Source organism: Delphinus delphis, chromosome 16 (genome assembly GCF_949987515.2).
Source record: "Delphinus delphis chromosome 16, mDelDel1.2, whole genome shotgun sequence".
Classification (NCBI taxonomy): domain Eukaryota; kingdom Metazoa; phylum Chordata; class Mammalia; order Artiodactyla; family Delphinidae; genus Delphinus; species Delphinus delphis.
Genome location: NC_082698.1, coordinates 35,320,925 through 35,341,843, shown reverse-complemented (window position 1 = coordinate 35,341,843; position 20,919 = coordinate 35,320,925). Strand labels below are relative to the sequence as shown.

Sequence of the window (20,919 nt, the reverse complement as noted above, 5' to 3'; positions counted from 1 at the left end):
CAGTTCCCAAGGTTATGACAGTCTTACTGGCCTCACATGTTGTTGCTCCCCAGAGCTAGTAGTGTCTGTCTCTAGAAGTTGCCAAAGCTTTTTACCAGCTTCACACTGCCAGTCCATTTTCCATGTAGATGGCACCCTCCTTAAGTTGCTCTTAAACTTACAACTGTTTTGCTTTTCTCCTCACCTTAATGAACTAGGAAGGCCATTTTCTAGATGGCTTTGCCTGAGTAAACCCACATACGATACTGTGTCCTTGGCTGGGAGGAGATAGTGCATGTGATGCTAAGGCCAAGTCCATGGAATGGACAGCAGTGCACAGCACATAATTCCTCATGTCCCACAACAGTGATAAGCTGCCCAGTGACTGTTTTGGCTTCGTCCTTTGATTGGTTTCTTAGGAATGTGCCCTGCTGTCCAACCCAGATTGTGAGCTTCTAGAGAGCACCAACTGTGTCATGGTCCTTTTTTCATTACCCAAATACCTTGCTTATAAGAGGTCTTCCCTAAAATCTGTCAGTTGAACGAGTATATGTCTAATTTTGCATGTCTGGGTACAGCTTGGGGAACACAGCCAAATCCTGTGAACCGTTAGTCCTTAGCTGGTTGTCAGGGCTTGGCAGGCAGCATTCACTGTGAGGGGGGGTGGGGCATTGGGGCAGCGTGAGGAGGAGATGCACTGGAGGCGGCAGCACTAGTACAGCCCACCTTCTGATTCCATCTGTAAGTTCCTGAAGGTGCTATTTTTTGATGGATATTTTTGGCTTCATTCCCACATTTTTCAATTTAAGAATTCTGAAAAGTAAAAATTTGACAAGTGAGAGGGATAGGCAGTACTTAACACAGTGTCTGCTTTTTTAAAAATCTGGTATGAACATTTTACATATGTTGTTTAATAAAAACTAGATGATGGAGTAGAGGGAAGGCTGTGCAGGATTATTTTTAGCCCTCGTCTAGTGTAGAAGTAGGCTGCGGTGTGAATTGGTCAGGAAGCAGAAGAGTCCCTATTAATTCATTCACCTCTTTTTCATTTAAGAGAAACTGGAATTAAAAGTTAAATTAATTAAAATTAAATTAAAAGCTAGAAGCATACAATAAAAAGTGTCCACCTTATTGTTCAGGGTAAATAATAGTAGTTGTATAGGTATCTTAATTTGGATGGGGTGGTGAGAAATAGGAGCATTAAGATATTTAATTCATTAGGCTTTAACCTAGAGGCCATAAGCCATGTGCGAATTATCAGCTCAGAAGGTTGGGATTGTAGGTCAAAGGTTATAGATTTTCACTTAAAAAAAGAGCAAGTTCTGAGGCTCTAATGTACAGCGTGGGTGACTGTAGTTAATAGTCCAGTATTATAACTCAAAAGTAGTTGAGAGAGTATCCTAGGCACTCTCACCACAATCACCACACACACAAAAAAACAAAAAAACAAAAAAAATGGTTAACTATGTCAAGTGGTGGATGTGTTAATTATCTTGATCTCAGTAATCATTCTACAGTGTAGAGTGTATGTATATCAAATCATCACGTTATAGACTTTAAATATATGCATTCTATTTGTCAATGATCCCTCAACAAAGTTATAAAAAAAAAAAGAAGGTTGGGATTATAAAGGAGGGCCCAGGAGCTAAAACATACCAAAGCACTCCTTATGTATAACTTTCAGCTCTCAATCCTTTTGTTATTTTCACCACATGCTTAGGGCACCATAATTTCAATTATGTTAATTCCCTCTAAAATCTCCTGCAAACCTCCTCTGGAGTCTTAAGTAAGTTGTATGGGAATTATTTTATCATGTAATAGTTGGGTTTCAAAAAAGTTGAATTCAACTCCTCTTCTTGGATAGCCAGATGGCTTCTAATTATTTAGCATTTTAAGGCTTAAGCACTTTCACACCTGCTCTAGCCCAGCAGCTTTAGGGTGGGGTAGATGTGAATTACCTCTGTGATGCAGGTGATGGAATTGAGACTCAGGTAGTTTGTGGCTCACAACAGGTACATGTCTCTCTCAAAGGTTGACTTGGGATTTGTACTTAAGCTTTGATTCTAAATCTGCTGTCATTTCCCACTGGGAAATGCTATTTAAAATTACTTTACAGCAGAGCTCTTTGTTATGCACAGAATAATTTCATATTTTAAAACATGATCTTTATGAATTCAGGTTTTGAGAAGAATTTTTTTAAGCAGCACGTATCTTCACCTTTGATTTTTTTTTTACAGTGTTAGTGCCATTCAACAATAACTTCAAGTTTATTGAGCCATTTCCAGTGATTGTATGTTTTATGCTCTCTTTCCGATGTTTTCCCCTCAGCATTTCCTTTAACCCTAATCCATTTCTGTCTTCATGGTCCAGTTAGTCCCCACTGAGAGAAATCCAGTAAATAGTATCTGAAGCAGTGAGGTTGTTCCAGGAATCTTGCCATATATCCTTGAGTTGGGTGTGAGTGCTCTGTAAACTTTATTTTTCATCACACATATTGTGAACCTAACTATGTTAAGTACTTTATTGATCCAGTACTTGGAGCAGTGCCAGCAAACCTGTCAGTACCAAAAAAATGTCTGTGTGGCCAAAAAAAAAAAAAAACCATCAGAAACAAAGTTAAAAGGACTAATGACAGACTGGTAGAAATAGTTTCACTTATATCATAGACAGGTGACTGATCTCTGTAATATATAAAGAGCTCCTAGAAATTGATAAGGTTAAAAAAAAAAGAGAGAGAGATGATCAATCCAAAAAAATGGATTAAGAATATGGAAAAGACATTTCACAGGAAAGGAAATACAAATGGTCTTTTAACAAATGAAAAGATGTTTAAATTCATCATGCTAAGAGAAATTCATGTTAAAATCACCTATCTGATTGGCACAAACCCAGAAGTTTGATGATACACTTTTGTGAGGCTGTGGGAAAGCAGGCATTCTCATACTTTGACGGTAGCAGTGTAATTGGAACAGTCCTTATGGGGCAGTGGGTAATTTGGCAACAACTATCAAAATTATAAATGCTTTACCCTCTGACCTAGTGTATTAGTTTCCTGGGGCTACCATAACAAAGTACCACAAATGGGGTGGCTTAAACTAACAGAAGTGTATTGGCTCACTGTTCTGGAGACTGGGAGTCTGAAATCAGGACATTGTTGGGGTTATGGTCCCTCTGAAACCTTAGGGGAGTCCTTCTTTGTCTCTTCCTAGCTTTTGATGGTTTGCTGGCAATCTTTGCTGGTCCTTGGCTTGCAACTGCATAACTCCAATCTCTACCTCTGTCTTTACAACATGTTCTTTCTCCCTGTCTGTCTTCACATGGCCATCATCTTATAAGTACACCAGTCCTACTGGATTAGGGGTCTGCCCTATCCCAGTGTGGCCTCATCTTAACTAATTACATCTACAATGACACTATTGCCAATTAATGTTACATCCTAAGGTACTGAGGATTAGGACCCCAACATAACCTTTTATGGGGGGAAACAATTGAACCCATAATATCCAGCAATCCCCCAAAACACTAAAAAGTTAGTGTTTATGCTATAGATTGACTGGAACGACCCAAAATCTATCAGTAGAGGCTTGGGTAAATGCCATACTTCTGCAGTGGCGTACTCTGCAGCTGTAAAGCAATGCTGAAGTTAGGAGCTGACGTGGAAAACCCTTCAAGTCAGAACCAGAATGTAGTAGTAGGCTACCTTTGGGGTAAGAGAGAGGAAAAATAATAATATATATTCATATTTGCTTGTATCTGAAGAAACGCTAGAAAAAGACACAAGAAGTTAGTGAAAGTGATTATGGGAGGTGTGGGTGGGGCAAGTGGGAGCAGAGGTACAGTGAAGGCTTTTTTGCCTTCTTATGTTACTTGATTTGTGAATCATATGAACAAGTTACCTATCTCAAAGAATGAAACCAGGAATGACACCAACAGTATCATCCTTTCGAATTCAATAAAGAACTAATTTTTATGAAATTAACAGGGAATCTGTGTATTGTCCCAGTAATCAACCCCCTATTTCCTTTCTCTCTTCTTTCTCTTAAGCTTTGCTTAGTTCTTGGAATTTTACTACCACCATCTCTTTTCAAATATCACACACCTGTTCTTGGTTTGTAGCATCGTTACGACTGTTATTTCTCATTAGTAAAGAAATCATCTGCATACTCCAGAACCTTTGGTCAGAGATGCAAACAAAAGCCAATCAGGCAGGCACTGGCATTCTTTATGAGAAGGCTGTTAGGAACAATCAGGTGATGAGCTTAAGGCAATTTACATTAAAATGGGCTTAGAAGCAGGAGCTCAGGTAATGAGTCTGTATTTCATCTATCTAAAAATTTTAAATAAGGTGTTATGAAAGAAATGTTCACAGCCTTCAGTAGCACATTATCTTCAGTTTCTGAGAGTTTTCAGCTTGAAAGTGAATTTGATTAATGTACTAAGATCAGAATCAGAACTTTTTTCTTAAAAAAAAATTAAGTGGATAATTATGTCCATCTAACCCTCTCCAACCCCCAAAAAAGGAGTTTGTATTTTGATCTGGTCCCCAAGGAGGGGGGGCAGCAAATTTTCCAGAATTCTTTGGGACCTGGTCACCTAGTTCTGTGTGTCATCCACGTCTTTTATGTCCCCTCTTCTCCATCCTACCGACTTGTGTTTTAGTTCAGCAACTAGAGGGGTGAGGAAAAGAAATACCTGTAAGTAAGCCTCTTTGGCTAATTAGTAGTTTTGGTAAGAGAAATAGCCAGGGGGATAGTTGAGACTAAGGTTAAAGGACATGTTTTGGTTTATCTGTGAATCTCAGTTTGCCAAGTTAACCCTGGTTTCTTTTGTGATGGCTAATCCATAGTGAACAGCATTATCACATGACCTCTTTTCCATAAGCTACTGTTTATTCACTCAGAATATAAATACATTAAATGCTTTTTGTATAAAAGACAGTTCTGTGTTACAAAGAAGTATCATGATACCAGCTCTCAAGTGTACAAGTTAGGCAGGGAGAATGAGATATATATTTATGGCACAAAGAGTATCATAACAGACATCATTCCCAGATATAATTAACACAAGCCAAAGAATTGGAGGCAGGAAAAAGTTGTCTGAAAAGGGGAGACGGGGAGGTTGCAGTGTGGAAAATAGCATGTAAATGCTAATTAAACTAATATCATATATATAGGGTAATCTAAAATAAATTCTGGGCACCTCAAGGCAGGCATAAAAGTTAAGGAAAGGGAAGATTGGGGGGTGGGGCAGAAGAAAAGAAGTCTTTGTTCAGGAAGGGCAAGTGGAAGGAATCTGCCAGTACATGTGAATTAAATAAGGTGGACTGCCAGATCTGAAGAAGACAGGTTTTTCCAGTCCTTGTAACACGCAGGAGTAGACCTCCAGCAGTCACAGCTGGACCAGTCCCAACTCATCCTCTGGGTAATAAATAGAAGATCGTTTGCCAGGCAGAGACTTGGACCATACTGCCTGGTCTTTGCCTGCTTTTCCTCCTTTGCTCCTTTGAAAGACCACTGAAACCAAGCGACTTTGCCGTCCTGACTCTGATTATCCCCTCCATGCTAAAATCCTTAGATGCTTCTTGTGGCTGTTAAGATTAATTCTGTCTCCGTTTGGCAGTTCCCATCCTCTTCAGCCCCCACTCCCACCACAGGGCTCTCCTCATTCTCTCCTCTCCAGCCTACATGCTACATGCTTCCTCCAACCCTAGAGCTTCTTCACATACTGCCCCCTCCCTCTGCAGACGCTCCTCTCTGCTAGTTAATTAAGTCCTTCCTCACCCGCTCCCAGACTTCTGGATGGCACTTAGCACAGTGGAAGTTTTGGATTTTTGTGTAATTATTTGATGGTCTCCTGCACTAAACTGGAAGCTCTTACAAGAGAGGAACCATGTCAGCTTTTGCTCACCCATTCCCACGCACAGCTGGCTTAAATACGTATCTGTTGTGAATGGATGAAGATTTAAATCACTCATCAGGGAAGCTGCATAGTGTAGTAGATCCCATTGCCACTTCTTCCAGGCTGTTTTCTTACCTGTGGATGCCTGCCTATTAAGAACATCTTAAATATGAAAGAAGTTTCTTTTTCTCATGTAAAACGCCAAGCTAGTATGGTAAGCTTGGCAGAATTGTCAAGGGCCCAGGTTGCTTTCATCTTCTTTGCCAGGCATCCATGAGCCCCGTTTAAGATCAGGGGCTCTGTTAGTGAAGAAAAAGGGGAGAAGAGAAGAGATAGCGGGGCAGTTAGCTGTCTCTGCCACAGTGCCTTCTAAAGGTATTGTAGGGGTTAAATAAATACATAAGACTCTTAGCACAGTGCCTAGCACATGGCACTCAACTGTGGCCCATTAGTTTCTTCCTTCAACATATGCATAATAAATGACTTACCCGAGAGGCGTTCCACTCCTGTTCTTTGGACGTTTTTCAGCTCATTTCTTTGTCTCTTCATTCTTGGGTCAAATTACTTGGTTTACTATGTTTGCAAACAGTTTATCCTGCGTGTAGGGAACACATCTCCGGTTTCCTTTTGATAATTCATGGAGTAGTAGCCCTTCTGCCACCCCACTGGGACGTTGCTCTCCTCAGCCTCTTGATGATTCCTGTTTATATAAAGTCAGCTTCCCCACAGCTAAGATAAACTCTGTTGAGACAGAGCCACAGATCTGTTTTCTTCTCCTGTAGATGGTGCCATTCGGGCACAAATCCGCCTTTATTCAAGGCTGTACCTGGACGTGCAGGAGGTGGGCAGTGCGGGGGAGGGGTGTGAGGTGAGGGGGAAGTTCAGTGAAAATAAAGTAAGACAGTGTGTGTTTAGCTTTAACAGTTTATTTTCTTCATTTCCTGTGAAGGCAATTGACCGAGGTGTGGGCTTTGAACTTGTCTATAGCCCCGCTATCAAAGACTCCACAATGAGAAGGTACACAATTTCCAACGCCCTCAATTTGATGCAGGTCTGCAAAGGAAAGGTATGGTTCCATAATTTTAGGATATTTTTCAAACCTAGCAGTTTATTATTATTAATATACTGGGGTTGTCAAGCTGACCCCATATCCTTAAAGCAGAAACTTCTCAATGCACAGCAACAAATTCTCCCATTTCAATGAGCTCTGCAAGTTTTAAGAGAAAGAAAAATATCCTAAGGAAGAATAATATGAGGGGGGAAAAGTTATATTGAAAGTCTTTATCTTTCAGTAAAGAATTGGCCGTTTACCTACTGTGAAAGAATCATCTAGATACAGTTGTCATCATTGAGTTGAATTAAGGTTATATGACCTTTTCAACTAGTTTTTTAAACTAATGCATCTTTTCTAAGAACTGTTGGGAAGGCTTCTTGTTCTGTTTCTTATTTTAGGCTGCTTTAGTTTGACATGAGGTCTTTCATCCTTTCACTTTATTTACCTTAACTTTAGAAGTTGGTATTTATGTTAAAACTTGATTACTGGTTATTTGTATTATAAGACTTCAATTTTTTGACATTTATCTGAGATTAATATTGATTACTTTCTATTTCGTAGAATGTAATTATATCTAGTGCTGCTGAAAGGGTAAGTCTGGCATTAAGTACTTTATTTTTTCCCTTTTCAAGTTAAATTAGTCATGTAATAAAGGTTTATTGCATGTTTTCGTTTTTAATTGCATTTGCTCATTGTAATTGCTGAAGAGTAAAATTTATCTCCATTCCTTTGGGGCTTCAAATTTTGTTTATATAAATAGTTTTTCCTTTAAATTGTTGCAAAATGCTTTTCAGGGATCTTTTATATTTTCAAAAATGTAAGTAACCCGTCAAAATTATAAGGACTTAAATTTATGCAGTTGACTTCCTTGTTTTTAGATACTTAAGCATCCTATTTACTGCAGATGAAGTCACTGAAATGTTACGAATAACTTCTTTCATATCTATTTTTTGTTCATTTTATTTTAGCCTTTAGAAATAAGAGGCCCATACGATGTGGCAAACTTGTATCCTTTTCTGAGTAAGAAGTCATTGAAATTTTCTTTTAGGAAATTTGGAATTTGGTATGTTATACTTTAACAAGATTTTTTAACCTTTTACTATAAATTTATCAATTAATAGCTTCAAAACCAAATTACATCAGGTTGTGAAAACTTCATCCTTTTGTTTTCTGGATTAAGGGTGAAATAGAAAAAGGGGGAAAGAAGGACTCTATAAAAGCTTAGAGTTAAATGAGTCTTTTCTCAAATGCCTGTTCCATTTGGAGTAAGAACTATAGAATTAAAGTGTCTCTCTCAGTGCCTCTCTCTGGTGAACTGGCATTGTCAGTTATGTTTCTGTTAGTCTCCTGTCCTCAGCTGACGCTGGGTTGAAATCTTTAACGACCCCCCAGAGGGTTGCTGTTCGGGCTGTCGGAAAGTGACGCCAAGGCCGCAGTGTCCACCAACTGCCGAGCGGTGCTTCTGCACGGAGGTGAGCAAGTCCTTCCAAGAAAAACACCAAGTGGTCATGTTAAGAGCCAGTCATTTCTGTGAAACAGTTGAGCCATATCTACTTTCATTATCCTGCCCCTCAGAGTTCCATTAGGATCATCTTTTCTGAACCTGTTTAGCCATACCCATCAGTGCTTTCTCGCCCTTTACTTCAGGCTTTATTTTCAGTAGTTTGTGGAATGAATATAGTTTGCCTTCCAGAAATGAGTATTGAATGCGTTCTTTCCAGTTCTGCACGTGTGTCCCCGCCTGCATTTTGATAGGCTTCTCATCTCCCTTTTTCCTCCATAGGGACATGCTTTCCCTGCTGAAAATCACTGTTTTAGAGAACTGAACGGTGAAAAATATATGTTAAGCCAGTTATGAGGAACACAAAAGCACCAAATACGTTTTTAAAAATCCCGCTAACAAACTCAAATCATAACTTTTCACATTTATTACTTGTGATTATTGTCTCATGTGTGGTTTACCTGTTCAATTATGCACAGACTACACATTTCTTACTCACATTTCATTTATATATATCTTCCTCCTCACCTTAATTTCACTACTTGAAGGCACTGAATTTCTTACTCATCAGATGATAAAAATTGAACTAGAAGTGTTTGATATGCTAGGACTTTGGAGAAGAAAAATGAGGCTTTTTAAAAGAAAAAAGTTTACACTTTTCATCTGTTGTTTTATCTTCATTCTCTTTGTAAGTTTTAGCACTGGTGGTAGTGGTCAGGAAGCAATTGACTTGATATCACCCAGATGAATGTTAAACTTCAGAATTGGTTGCTACATGTAAACTGGGTGATTTAGCATATGAATAGTTAGGTTATTGAGAGCTTGTGTATTACGTCTGGATTTTAGTGATCTGATTTCCACTTCGTAGAACTGGTTACTGTATTACCATGAATTAGATGATTTTGCTTTTGTTTTCAACATTTTTAGTTTGAGATTGTTGTATTACATAGCCTAGACCCATCACATAAGCTCTGGGAATGACCAAATTAATTAAAATTTTATCAGGATTTTCTTGGAATTAGGGAACAGTTGGTTCACACTGGTAGTTCTGCCATTATTTTTGTCTATTTTAAATGAACATAAGGAATCGTCAAGATTTTGGATAACAATTAGTGGTTTAAAACAGACTGAGACAAGGAAGGGAAGTTAATTTTTAAAATTTAGTAGGGAAAAATATGAAGATCTGTGCTTCAAAAAACTCAGCTATTCAAAATAAGTTACATATAAAGCTAGGCTTTTACAGAAGCTAAACTAAAAGAAGCCTTGTGGACTTTAGCATTCCCATTCATTCTAGTTGTGCCCAGGACAGTCCTAGTGTATGCCTGCTGTCCCTGAAGAATTAACAACACATCTACAGGATGTTATAATTACCCTGACTTTAGTTGACATTGGGATCAATTTGAGACAGCAGTTTCAAAATTCAGTCTACTAGGATTGCAAATTCAGCCTAAGGTTACATTAGAAGAAATACAAGATTCTGAGGCAGGAAGATTCAAAGTGTCATCATTATCCTCTGCACTGATAAGTCCTGGCTGGCATCTCTATCACCCTGAGTGCCACATTTAAGAAGGACAGCACTGCACTGAAGCACTACCAGAAGATGGTTAATTCTTGGAGGGTGTGAAAACCTTATCATGAGAGCAATTGTTGAAGGCAGTGCAGGAATGGATACCTGGAAAACAGAAGACTTGGGACATGCAGTAGCTGGGCTTCTACATGGGAAGGCTTGCTACAGGGCATCACAGTTAGATGGGTCCTGTGGGATTCTAGAAACCAATGAATAGCAATTCTAAGGAGGTTGTGGGGAGGGGACAGAGGAAAGAGGTTCAAGATCTAAAAGAGTTACTTTATCTGATAATTATAAAAGTCTTGTTTTTCAACGGTTTATAATCCGTTGTCTTAGATTAAGAAGTAAATGTTCATGTGATGTAAAAAAAAATATTTCTGAGATGAAACTAATATAATTTTGAAACTAATGCATTTAGTTTTGTTACAAAGTGTTGATTTTCACAATTTAATTTTTATATTTTTTATTCATTCTACTGATTTTTAGACGTTTACTCATAATCATAGTGATAAACATCTCTAAATGTAACATTTTTTGGAAATCACGGGCAATTGCTGTTTATTTTGAGGTTCTCTGATTATGTTGGTATTTTAATGACCTTGAGAGCAGTTTTGTCCCTTTTATAAATTAAAATGCTTTTAAATAACTGGCAAAGATTTAGTAGACTTGGTAAATTAATCCTGATAAATGAGAAGGTAATATTTAACTTTTAGAATTGACTTTTGTACATGAAATAAGAAATAATTCTTAACTAAATTTATGTTTATCAAATCCTTTTGATTTTTATCTCCTTTGTATCCAAGGGGTCTCTCTTTCTCTCCTCCCCAGTCCTTCCCTGTTTCCTAAGGACTCAGTTTAAATCTCTTTTCACGGCACTGTGGCCCTTCACAAGTACCAGCCTCGTTTCCCCCTAATTTTTTCATGCTCCTCCTTTACACCGGCCATATTGTCCCCTAAGTATATTAGATTCTTCTTACCTCTCTCCCTATGCCTTTGCAAAGCAACACTTTCCTCTCCTTTCCTTTTCCTTCTTCCCTATTCTTAGCATCACTTCTTTCATGATACCTTCCTGATTCATCCAGGCAGAGTTACTTCTTGTGGTGCCTCCATTCCTATTATATTTGCCCCTGATGTGCTATCTCAGTGTGTGGTAGGAAGAAGTACTGTGTTAGGCATCCTAAGATCCTCTGTAGATGACACAGAGCCTGGCCCCTTAGTACATTTTTAGCAGAAGTTAGCTACATTTAAGTTGAACTCTACTAGCAACCTGACCTAAACTTTCAATAATTCCCATTCTTCTTTGTTCATTGTCACCAATATATAAGAGATCAATAACCATGTGCGTTATTCCTCGTTCACTCAACAAGTATTTCTTAAACACCTGTTAAATAACCAGGCATTGTTGGATGTTCGCCATACAATTGATTCTTCAGAGGTATAATCATGATCTAGTGGGGAACACAGATAATGAATGGTCTGTGCTATAAAATGAAGTGAGCACACACACAAGCAGGGAAGCAGACTGTTGTAGTTGCTGTCTTGATTCATTTGTGTTTCTACCACACTTTAAGCATGTGCTGCACCAAGCTCTGAAACTTGGGTTCTGGCTACCTAAGATGCCTCGGACAGACCATTAGAGATAACCTGCCCTATATAGTTTTACCCTTGGGGTAGTCCCTTTGGAATGAACTAGATGTTAAAAATATACAGATATTTGTAGAAGCTGGTGGTGGGGCAAGGTGAGAACTGTAAATGGCATCAACACTCATAGCAGTTTATTATGGTTTCATCATTTACTCATGCTGTAAGTCACAGTAACATGGGGATGCTTGTTAAAACCACCTCTTTTGAAATCATGGCTTAACTTCAGGCACTTTGGTTTCCCTGTTTGTCTTATAGAAACTAGAAAAACTGCTTTTGGAATTATTTCCACGGTGAAGAAACCTCGGACATCAGAAGTAGATGATGATTCTCTTCCAGCCTGCAAGAAAGCCAAGTGTGAGAGCTGAAATGAGTCCCCGTCTCTGTCAGCACTCCCTTCTGCCTTTTGAGAATCCATCAGCCGCAACAGAAACGGAACCTCCGTATGACTCACTATTTTCACTTGGAGCTAGATACCGGTAGTCTATAAAAGCAGTCTTATATTTAAGCCATTAAAATAGCAAAACCTAGTAAAGCATTTAAAAAAAAAAAAAAAGGCTGTCCCCATAAAGAATTTAGATATTTTAAGAGAAAAGCAAAGACTAGTTCATTTATCCTTTCCGTTAAGTGATAAATGGAAGGTATAATTGAATAAGATGTTTCAATATTCAAGAGACTCTTTAAAAATGTTTCTTGCTCATTTAAAAGTTCATGCTTTTCAGCTTTACTTGATATACATGGCTTATTTAAATTTTACTGCTCAAAAAGTGGTTATTTTGAGGACTCTTAAAACTTATGTTAAGGGGTTGGCTTTTAGTTGATCTACTCTTGCTTTAAGCCTCTCTTTCATTATAATCGTCAAGTCCAAGTCCTTTCTAAAAGGAATTGCTATAAAATTTGCGGAAGGAAAGGAAAAGTGCACGTAAAATCACACTTGGCCTCTTCGTTTGCTGGTTCTTACCTCCGTGATGTCCTTGAAATAGGATTCCTTTGAGTTGGAAGCCCCTGAAAACCTAATATTGATTTTTCTAATTGCTATAGTAAAAATCTCAAAGCACTGGACTCAATCAACTTTGGAAATAATTTTTTTAATAGCAGGATCATTATATTAAGTAGAAGTAGCCTTTTTTGTAAATATCTGCATTTATGCTATATTGATATTAAGAAAATCATTTAGATGAAGATATGAACACTGTTCTGAGAGTCAGAGAATAGACAATTTTAAAAAGAAAGCTTTACACCAAACTCACTTATGAATTTAGATCCTTAAATAAGATATTGGTAAAACAGAGTATACCATAACCAGGTGAGATTTATTCTAGAAATGTAAGGATTTTTCAGTTCTTTTCAATGTACTACACTTTATCATATTACTAGGTCAAATGAGAAAAATCAGACTCATCTTAATAGATGCCTGTAAGACATTTGATAAAATTTAAAGTCCACTCCTGACTTTTGAAAAATAAACAAGAATAAAAACCCTTGACAAAATACAAATAGAAGAATATTTCACACATATGTGTATATGTTCATTTCTCTTTATATATTGTATATATATTAAGCATCATGGTTCTAAAAATAAAGCATTTTTTACTTCTTCTTAAGCAATATGATGGATTAGCCTACTACACTCCCTCCATAAAACTCATGGCCACTGCTGCTGAGCCCTCACACCCAGAGTCTGCCACTTCCTTGAGTGCCAGCTTGCTTCTGCCTTCACCCCACTTGGATTCACCAAAAGTTAGGTGTGTGTTTATTCACAAGTCTGTTTATGCCATTGTATTTAGCATTGTAAAATTAATACAAGTTAATTTAAAATTATAAAAACTGATGAACCAGGAGGGGAAAAAAAGGAATTCCCTGGAAAATTAATGCTTTTGAAAAGTTTGGAAAAGATGAATCATTAAAAAGAACTGTCAAAATAGTTGTGAGCAAGACAACTAGATTTAGAGGAGATCCAGTGGAAATTCTGCACTTGGATTGCTTTACCAGAGTCTTTGTAAGTTCTCTTTTTTCTTCTTTTTTTTTAAATTGAGGTAACATTGTTTATAACATTGTTTTATGTGTATACATTATAATTCAACTCATGTGTACATTACAGCTTGCCAGCAAAAGTTTCCATCCATCACCATACAGTTGACTCCTTACCCGATTTGCTTTCCCCCCCATCCCTCCTTCCCCTCTGGTAACAACTACTCTGTTCTCTTTATCTGTGTGTTTGTTTCATTTAGTTTGTTCTTTTTCTTTTTTTTTTCCCCACATAAGAGTGAAATCATATAGTATTTGTCTCTCTCTATCTGACTTATCTCATTTAGCATAATACCCTCAAGGTCCATCAGTGGTGTCACAAATGGCAAGATTTCCTCTAACTTTATGGCTGAGTAGTATTCCATTTTATATATGTGGGGGGTGTGTGTGTGTGTGTGTGTGTGTATACACACACACACACACACACACACACACACACACACCACATCTTTATCCATTCATTTGTTGATGGACATTTAGGTTTTTTCCATATCTTGGCTATATAAGTAATGCTGTAGTGAACATAGGAGTATGTATATATTTACGAATTTGTGCTTTCATATTCTTTGGATAAATTCCCAGAAGAGGAATAGCTGGATCATATGGTAGTTCTATTCTTAATTTTTTGAAGAAACTCCATAGTGTTTTCCTTAGTGACTGGACCAATTTACATTCCTACCAATAGCACATGAGGGTTCCCTTTTCTCGACATCCTCTCTATAACATTTCTTATTTCTTGCCTTTTTGATAATAGCCATTCTAACAGGCTATCGGGCGTGACATAGGTATTAGCATTATCTTTCCACATATATCTCCTCAGGCAAGGGAAACAAATGCAAAACTAAAAAGCTGCACAGCAAAAGAAACTATCAACAAAACGAACAGACAACCAACAAGGACCTACTGTATAGCACAGGGAACTATAATCAGTATTTTGTAATAACCTATAAAGGAAAAGAATCTGGAAATATACATATATATATGTGTGTGTGTGTGTGTGTGTGTGTAAAAGTTTTTGTCAGGTTAAAAAAAAAAACTACCTACTGAATGGGAAGATACTTTAAAATCATATATCTGATGAGGGGTTAATAGCCAAAATATATAAAAAACTCATACAACTCAACAACAAATACCAAACAACCCAATTTAAAAATGGGCAGAGGGGGCTTCCCTGGTGGCGCAGTGGTTAAGAATCCACCTGCCAATGCAGGGGACATGGGTTCAAGCCGTGGTCCGGGAAGGTGCCACATGCTGCAGAGTGACTAAGCCCATGTGCCACAACTACTGAGCCTGTGAGCCACAACTACGGAACCCATGTGCCACAACTACTGAAGCTCACGTGCCTAGAGTCCATGCTCCACAGCAAGGGAAGCCACCACAATGATAAGCCCACACACTGCAACCAAGAGTAGCCCCCGCTTGCCACAACTAGAGAAACCCCACGTGCAGCAACGAAGACCCAACGCAGCCAAAAATAAATAAGTGAATACAATAAAAATGGGCAGAAGATCTGAAAAGTATCCAATATATCTTTGGAAGATGTACCGATAGCCAATAGGCACATGAAAAGATGCTCAACATTACTAATTATGCAAATCAAACCTAATGAAATATCACTTTTCTTTCTTCTTTAAAGAGACTGGAACTCAACAAACTGTAGATCTCCCATCAGTGGAGCCATACTTCCAAGAATAGGCTTTGACCTTTCTTTAAAAGATTGGCACGTGAGTGTACATTTATATATTTTAAACTTAAAATGTTTAAGGGGATGTATGTTCAACTTTTTTTTTGATGCCCCACAATGATCTAGTTTTTCAACCAACTGACTATATTTTAGCCCCAACTGTACCAGGTATAACATTGAGGTCTTTCGTGTTATATTAGAAAGGAAGAAAAGTTAATGGCACAATGTGAGTCTTGAAAAACTCAAGAAAAGCAACTGGGTAAAGGATAGAAATACAGGTGCTTTTTAGCACCTGTATTTCAAACACATTTGTTATGTATTTGCAGTTGTGCCTGCTTTCTGTTTATGAGCAGGTGCTTATCCTATTATTCAAAATAGGAGGGCATGATGGCTGGTCACCAGTGAAGAACAGCAAGTGGGTTTCTTTAAAGTTTGCTTTTGTTAGAACGTGAACTGGTTTAGTTGCAACAAGGTGACATTACCTTCAGTAAAAGTTCAGCAAAGTGGTCAATTATAAAATAAATATAAAAGCCAGTAGTTTTCATTAACAATAACATGTTATAAAATACCATTTTAAAAGATGCCCCTGAGGGAGGAGCTTCAAGATGGCAGCAGAGTAAGACATGGAGATCACTTTCCTCCCCACAAATACATCAGAAATACATCTACATGTGGAACAATTCCTACAGAACACCTACTGAATGCAAGCAGAAGACCTCAGACCTCCCAAAAGGCCAGAAACTCCCCACGTACCTGGGTAGTGCAAAAGAAAAAAGGAAAAACAGACAAAAGGATGGGGCCAGGACCTACACTATTGGGAGGGAGCTGTGAAAGAGGAAAGGTTTCCACACACTAGGAAGACCCTTCATGGGTGGAGATTGCGGGTGATGGAGGGGGGAAGCTTCGGAGCCACGGAGGAGAGAGCAGCAACGGGTGTGGAGGGCAAAGCAGAGAAATTCCCGCACAGAGGATCAGTGCTGACCAGCACTCACCAGCCCAAGAGGCCTGTCTGCTCACCTGCCGGGACGGGCAGGGACTGGGAGCTGAGGCTTGGACTTTCGAGGTCGGATCCCAGGGAAAGGACTGGGGTTGGCTGTGTGAACACAGCCTGAAGGGGGCTAGTGTGCCACAGCTAGCTGGGAGGGAGTCTGGGAAAAAGTCTGGAGCTGCCAAAGAGGCAAGAGACCATTGTTTCGGGGTGCGTGAAGAGAGGGGATTAAGAGCACAGCTTAAAGGAGCTCCAAAGACAGGCGCGAGCCGTGGCTATCAGTGCGGACTCCAGAGACGGGCATGATACGCTAAGGCTGCTACTGTAGCCACCAAGAAGCCTGTGTGCAAGCACAGGTCACTATCCACACCTCCCCTCATGGGAGCCTGTGCAGCCCACCATGCCAGTGTCCTGTGATCCAGGGACAACTTCCCCAGGAGAACACATGGCGCGCGTCAGGTTGGTGCGTCATGCTGGCCTCTGCCGCCGCAGGCTCACCCCACATTCCGTACCCCTTCCTCCCCCCGTCCTGAGTGAGCCAGAGCCCCCAAAGCAGCTGCTTCTTTAACCCCGTCCTGTCTGGGCAGGAACAGACACCCTCAGGCGACCTACACGCAGAGGCGGGTCCAAATCCAACGCTGAACCCCGGGAGCTCTGCAAACAAAGAAGAGAAAGGGAAATTTCTCCCAACATCCTCAGGGGCAGCGAATTAAATCTGCACAATCAACTTTATGTACCTGCATCTGTGGACTACCTGAATAAACAATAAATCATCCCAAATTGAGGAGGTGGACTTTGTGAGCAACGATATATTTTTTTTCCCCTTTTTCTCTTTTTGTGAGTGTGTATGTTTCTATGTGTGATTTTGTCTGTATACCTTTGGTTTTACCATTTGTCCTAGGGTTCTGACTGTCCTTTGTTGTTTGTTTTCAATATAGGTTTTAGTGCTTTTTATCATTGGTGGATTTATTTTTTGATTTGCTTGCTCTCTTCTTTCTTTTCTTTTTATTTAAAAATTTTTTTTTAATAATTATTTTTTATTTTAATAACTTTATCTTATCTTCTTTCTTTCTTTCTTTTTTTTTCTCCCTTTTATTCTGAGCCGTGTGGATGACAGGCGCTTGGTTCTCCAGCCAGGCGTTAGGCCTGTGCCTCTGAGGTGGGAGAGCCAAGTTCAGGACACTGTTCCACCAGAGACCTCCCATCTCCACGTAATATCAAATGGCGAAAATCTCCCAGAGATCTCCATCTCAATGCCAAGACCCAGCTCCACTCAATGACCAGCAAGCTACAGTGCTGGACACCCTACGCCAAACAACTAGCAAGACAGGAACACAACCCCACCCATTAGCAGAGTGGCTGCCTAAAATCATAATAAGGCCACAAACACCCCAAAACACACCACCAGACGTGGACCTGCCCACCAGAAAGACAAGATCCAGCCTCATCCACCAGAACACTGGCACCAGTCCCCTCCACCAGGAACCCTACACAACCTACCGAACCAACCTTAGCCACTGGGGACAGACAACAAAAACAAGAACTACGAACCTGCAGCCTGTGAAAAAGAGACCCCAAACACAGTAAGTTAAGCAAAATAAGACAGAAAAACACACAGCAGATAAAGGAGCAAGGTAAAAACCCACCAGACCTAACAAATGAAGAGGAAATAGGCAGTCTACCTGAAAAAGAATTCAGAATAATGATAGTAAAGATGGTCCAAAATCTTGGAAAGAGAATGGAAAAAATACAAGAAACGTTTAACAAGGACCTAGAAGAACTAAAGAGCAAACAGTGATGAACAACACAATAAATGAAATTAAAAATTCTTTAGAAGGGATCAGTAGCAGAATAACTGAGGCAGAAGAACGGATAAGTGACCTGGAAGATAAAATAGTGGAAATAACTACCGCAGAGCAGAATGAAGAATGAAAAGAACTGAGGACAGTCTCAGAGACCTCTGGGACAACATTAAACGCACCAACATTTGAATTATAGGGATCCCAGAAGAAGAAGAGAAGAAGAAGAGGACTGAGAAAATATTTGAAGAGATTACAGTTGAAAACTTCCCTAATACGGGAAAGGAAATATATAATCAAGTCCAGGAAGCACAGAGAGTCCCATACAGGATAAATCCAAGGAGAAACACACCAAGACACATATTAATCAAACTGAAAAAAATTAAAGACAAACAAAATATATTAAAAGCAGCAAGGGAAAAACAACAAATAACACACAAGGGAATCCCCATAAGGTTAACAGCTGATCTTTCAGCAGAAACTGCAAGCCAGAAGGGAGTGGCAAGACATATTTAAAGTGATGAAGGAGAAAAACCTACAACCAAGATTACCCAGCAAGGATCTCATTCAGATTTGATGGAGAAATTAAAACCTTTACAGACGAGCAAAAGCTAAGAGAATTCAGCACCACAAAACCAGCTTTACAACAAATGCTAAAGGAACTTCTCTAGGCAGGAAACACAAGAGGAGGAAAAGACCTACAATAACAAACCCAAAACAATTAAGAAAATGGTCTTAGGAACGTGCATATCGATAATTACCTTAAATGTAAATGCATTAAATGCTCCAACCAAAAGACAGACTGGGTGAATGGATACAGAAACAAGGCCTGTATATATGCTGTCTACAAGAGACCCAGTTCAGACCTAGGGACACATACAGACTGGAAGTGAGGGGATGGAAAAAGATATTCCATGCAAATGGAAATCAAAAGAAAGCTGGAGTAGCAATTCTCTTATCAGACAAAATAGACTTTAAAACAAAGACTATTTCAAGAGACAAAGAAGGACACTACATAATGATCAAGAGATGAATCCAAGAAGAAGGTATAACAGTTGTAAATATTTATGCACCCAACATAGGAGCACCTCAATACATAAGGCAAATACTAACAGCCATAAAAGGGGAAATCTACAGTAACACAATCATAGTAGGGGACTTTAACACCCCACTTTCACCAATGGACAGATCATGCAAAATGAAAATAAATAAGGAAACACAAGCGTTAAATGATACATTAAACTAGATGGACTTAATTGATAGTTATAGGACATTCCATCCAACAAAACAGAATACACTTTATTCTCAAGTGCTCATGGAACATTCTCGAGGATAGATCATATCTTGGGTCACAAGACAAGCCTTGGTAAATTTAAAAAAACTGAAATCGTATCAAGTATCTTTTCCAACCACAACGCTATGAGACTAGATATCAATTACAGGAAAACATCTGTAAAAAACACAAACACATGGAGGCTAAACAATACACTACTTAATAACCAAGAGATCAATGAAGAAATCAAAGAGGAAATCAAAAAATACCTAGAAACAAATGACAATGAAAACACAATGACCCAAAACCTATGGGATGCAACAAAAGCAGTTCTAAGAGGGAAGTTTATAGCAATACAATCCTACCTTAAGAAACAAGAAACATCTCAAATAAACAACCTAACCTTACACCTAAAGCAATTAGAGAAGGAAGAATAAAAAAAACGCCCCAAAGTTAGCAAAAGGAAAGAAATCATAAAAATCAGATCAGAAATAAATGAAAAAGAAATGAAGGAAATGATAGCAGAGACCAATAAGACTAAAAGCTGGTTCTTTGAGAAGATAAACAATTGATAAACCATTAGCCAGACTCATCAAGAAAAAAAGGGAGAAGACTCAAACCAATAGAATTAGAAATGAAAAAGGAGAAGTAACAACTGACACTGCAGAAATACAAAGGATCATAAGAGATTACTACAAGCAACTATATGCCAATAAAATGGACAACCTGGAAGAAATGGACAAATTCTTAGAAATGCTCAGCCTTGGAATGAGCAAGGAAGAAATAGAAAATATAAACAGACCAATCACAAGCACTGAAATTGAAACTTTGATTAAAATCTTCCAACAAACAAAAGCCCAGGACCAGATGGCTTCACAGGCGAATTCTATCAAACATTTAGAGAAGAGCTAACACCTATCCTTCTCAACCTCTTCCAAAATATAGCAGAGGGAGGAACACTCCCAAACTCACTCTACGAGGCCACCATCACCCTGATACCAAAACCAGTCAAAGATGTCACAAAGAAAGAAAACTACAAGCCAGTATTACTGATGAACATAGATGCAAAAATCCTCAGCAAAATACTAGCAAACAGAATCCAACAGCACATTAAAAGGATCATACACCATGATCAAGTGGGGTTTATCCCAGGAATGCAAGGATTCTTCAGTATGTGCAAGTTGATCAATGTGATACACCATATTAACAAACTGAAGGAGAAAAACCATATGATCATCTCAATAGATGCAGAGCAAGCTTTTGACAAAATTCAACACCCATTTATGATAAAAGCCCTCCAGAAAGTAGGCATAGAGGGAACTTACCTAAACATAATGAAGGCTGTATATGACAAACCCACAACCACCGTCATTCTCACTAGTGAAAGACTGAAACCATTTCCTCTAAGGTCAGGAAAGAGACAAGGTTGCCCACTCTCACCATTCTTATTCAACATAGTTTTGGAAGTTTTAGCCACAGCAGTCCGAAGAGAAAAGGAAACAAAGGA

General features: G+C 38.8%; 1 protein-coding gene across 2 annotated transcripts in view; it reads left to right on the top strand.

Annotated features, from left to right (window-relative positions):
* The window catches only part of RPP30 (ribonuclease P/MRP subunit p30), a 28,983-nt gene extending 15,739 nt beyond the window's left edge, over window positions 1-13,244 (top strand). For both annotated transcript variants that reach the window (XM_060034488.1, XM_060034487.1), the window contains 5 exons: window positions 6,827-6,943; window positions 7,493-7,522; window positions 7,900-7,937; window positions 8,324-8,403; window positions 11,899-13,244. In XM_060034488.1, coding sequence (XP_059890471.1) covers window positions 6,827-6,943; window positions 7,493-7,522; window positions 7,900-7,937; window positions 8,324-8,403; window positions 11,899-12,008 — 375 coding nt within the window. In that variant the 3' untranslated portion in view covers window positions 12,009-13,244. The remainder of the gene's footprint in view (window positions 1-6,826; window positions 6,944-7,492; window positions 7,523-7,899; window positions 7,938-8,323; window positions 8,404-11,898) is intronic.
* The last annotated feature ends 7,675 nt before the right edge of the window (window positions 13,245-20,919 follow it).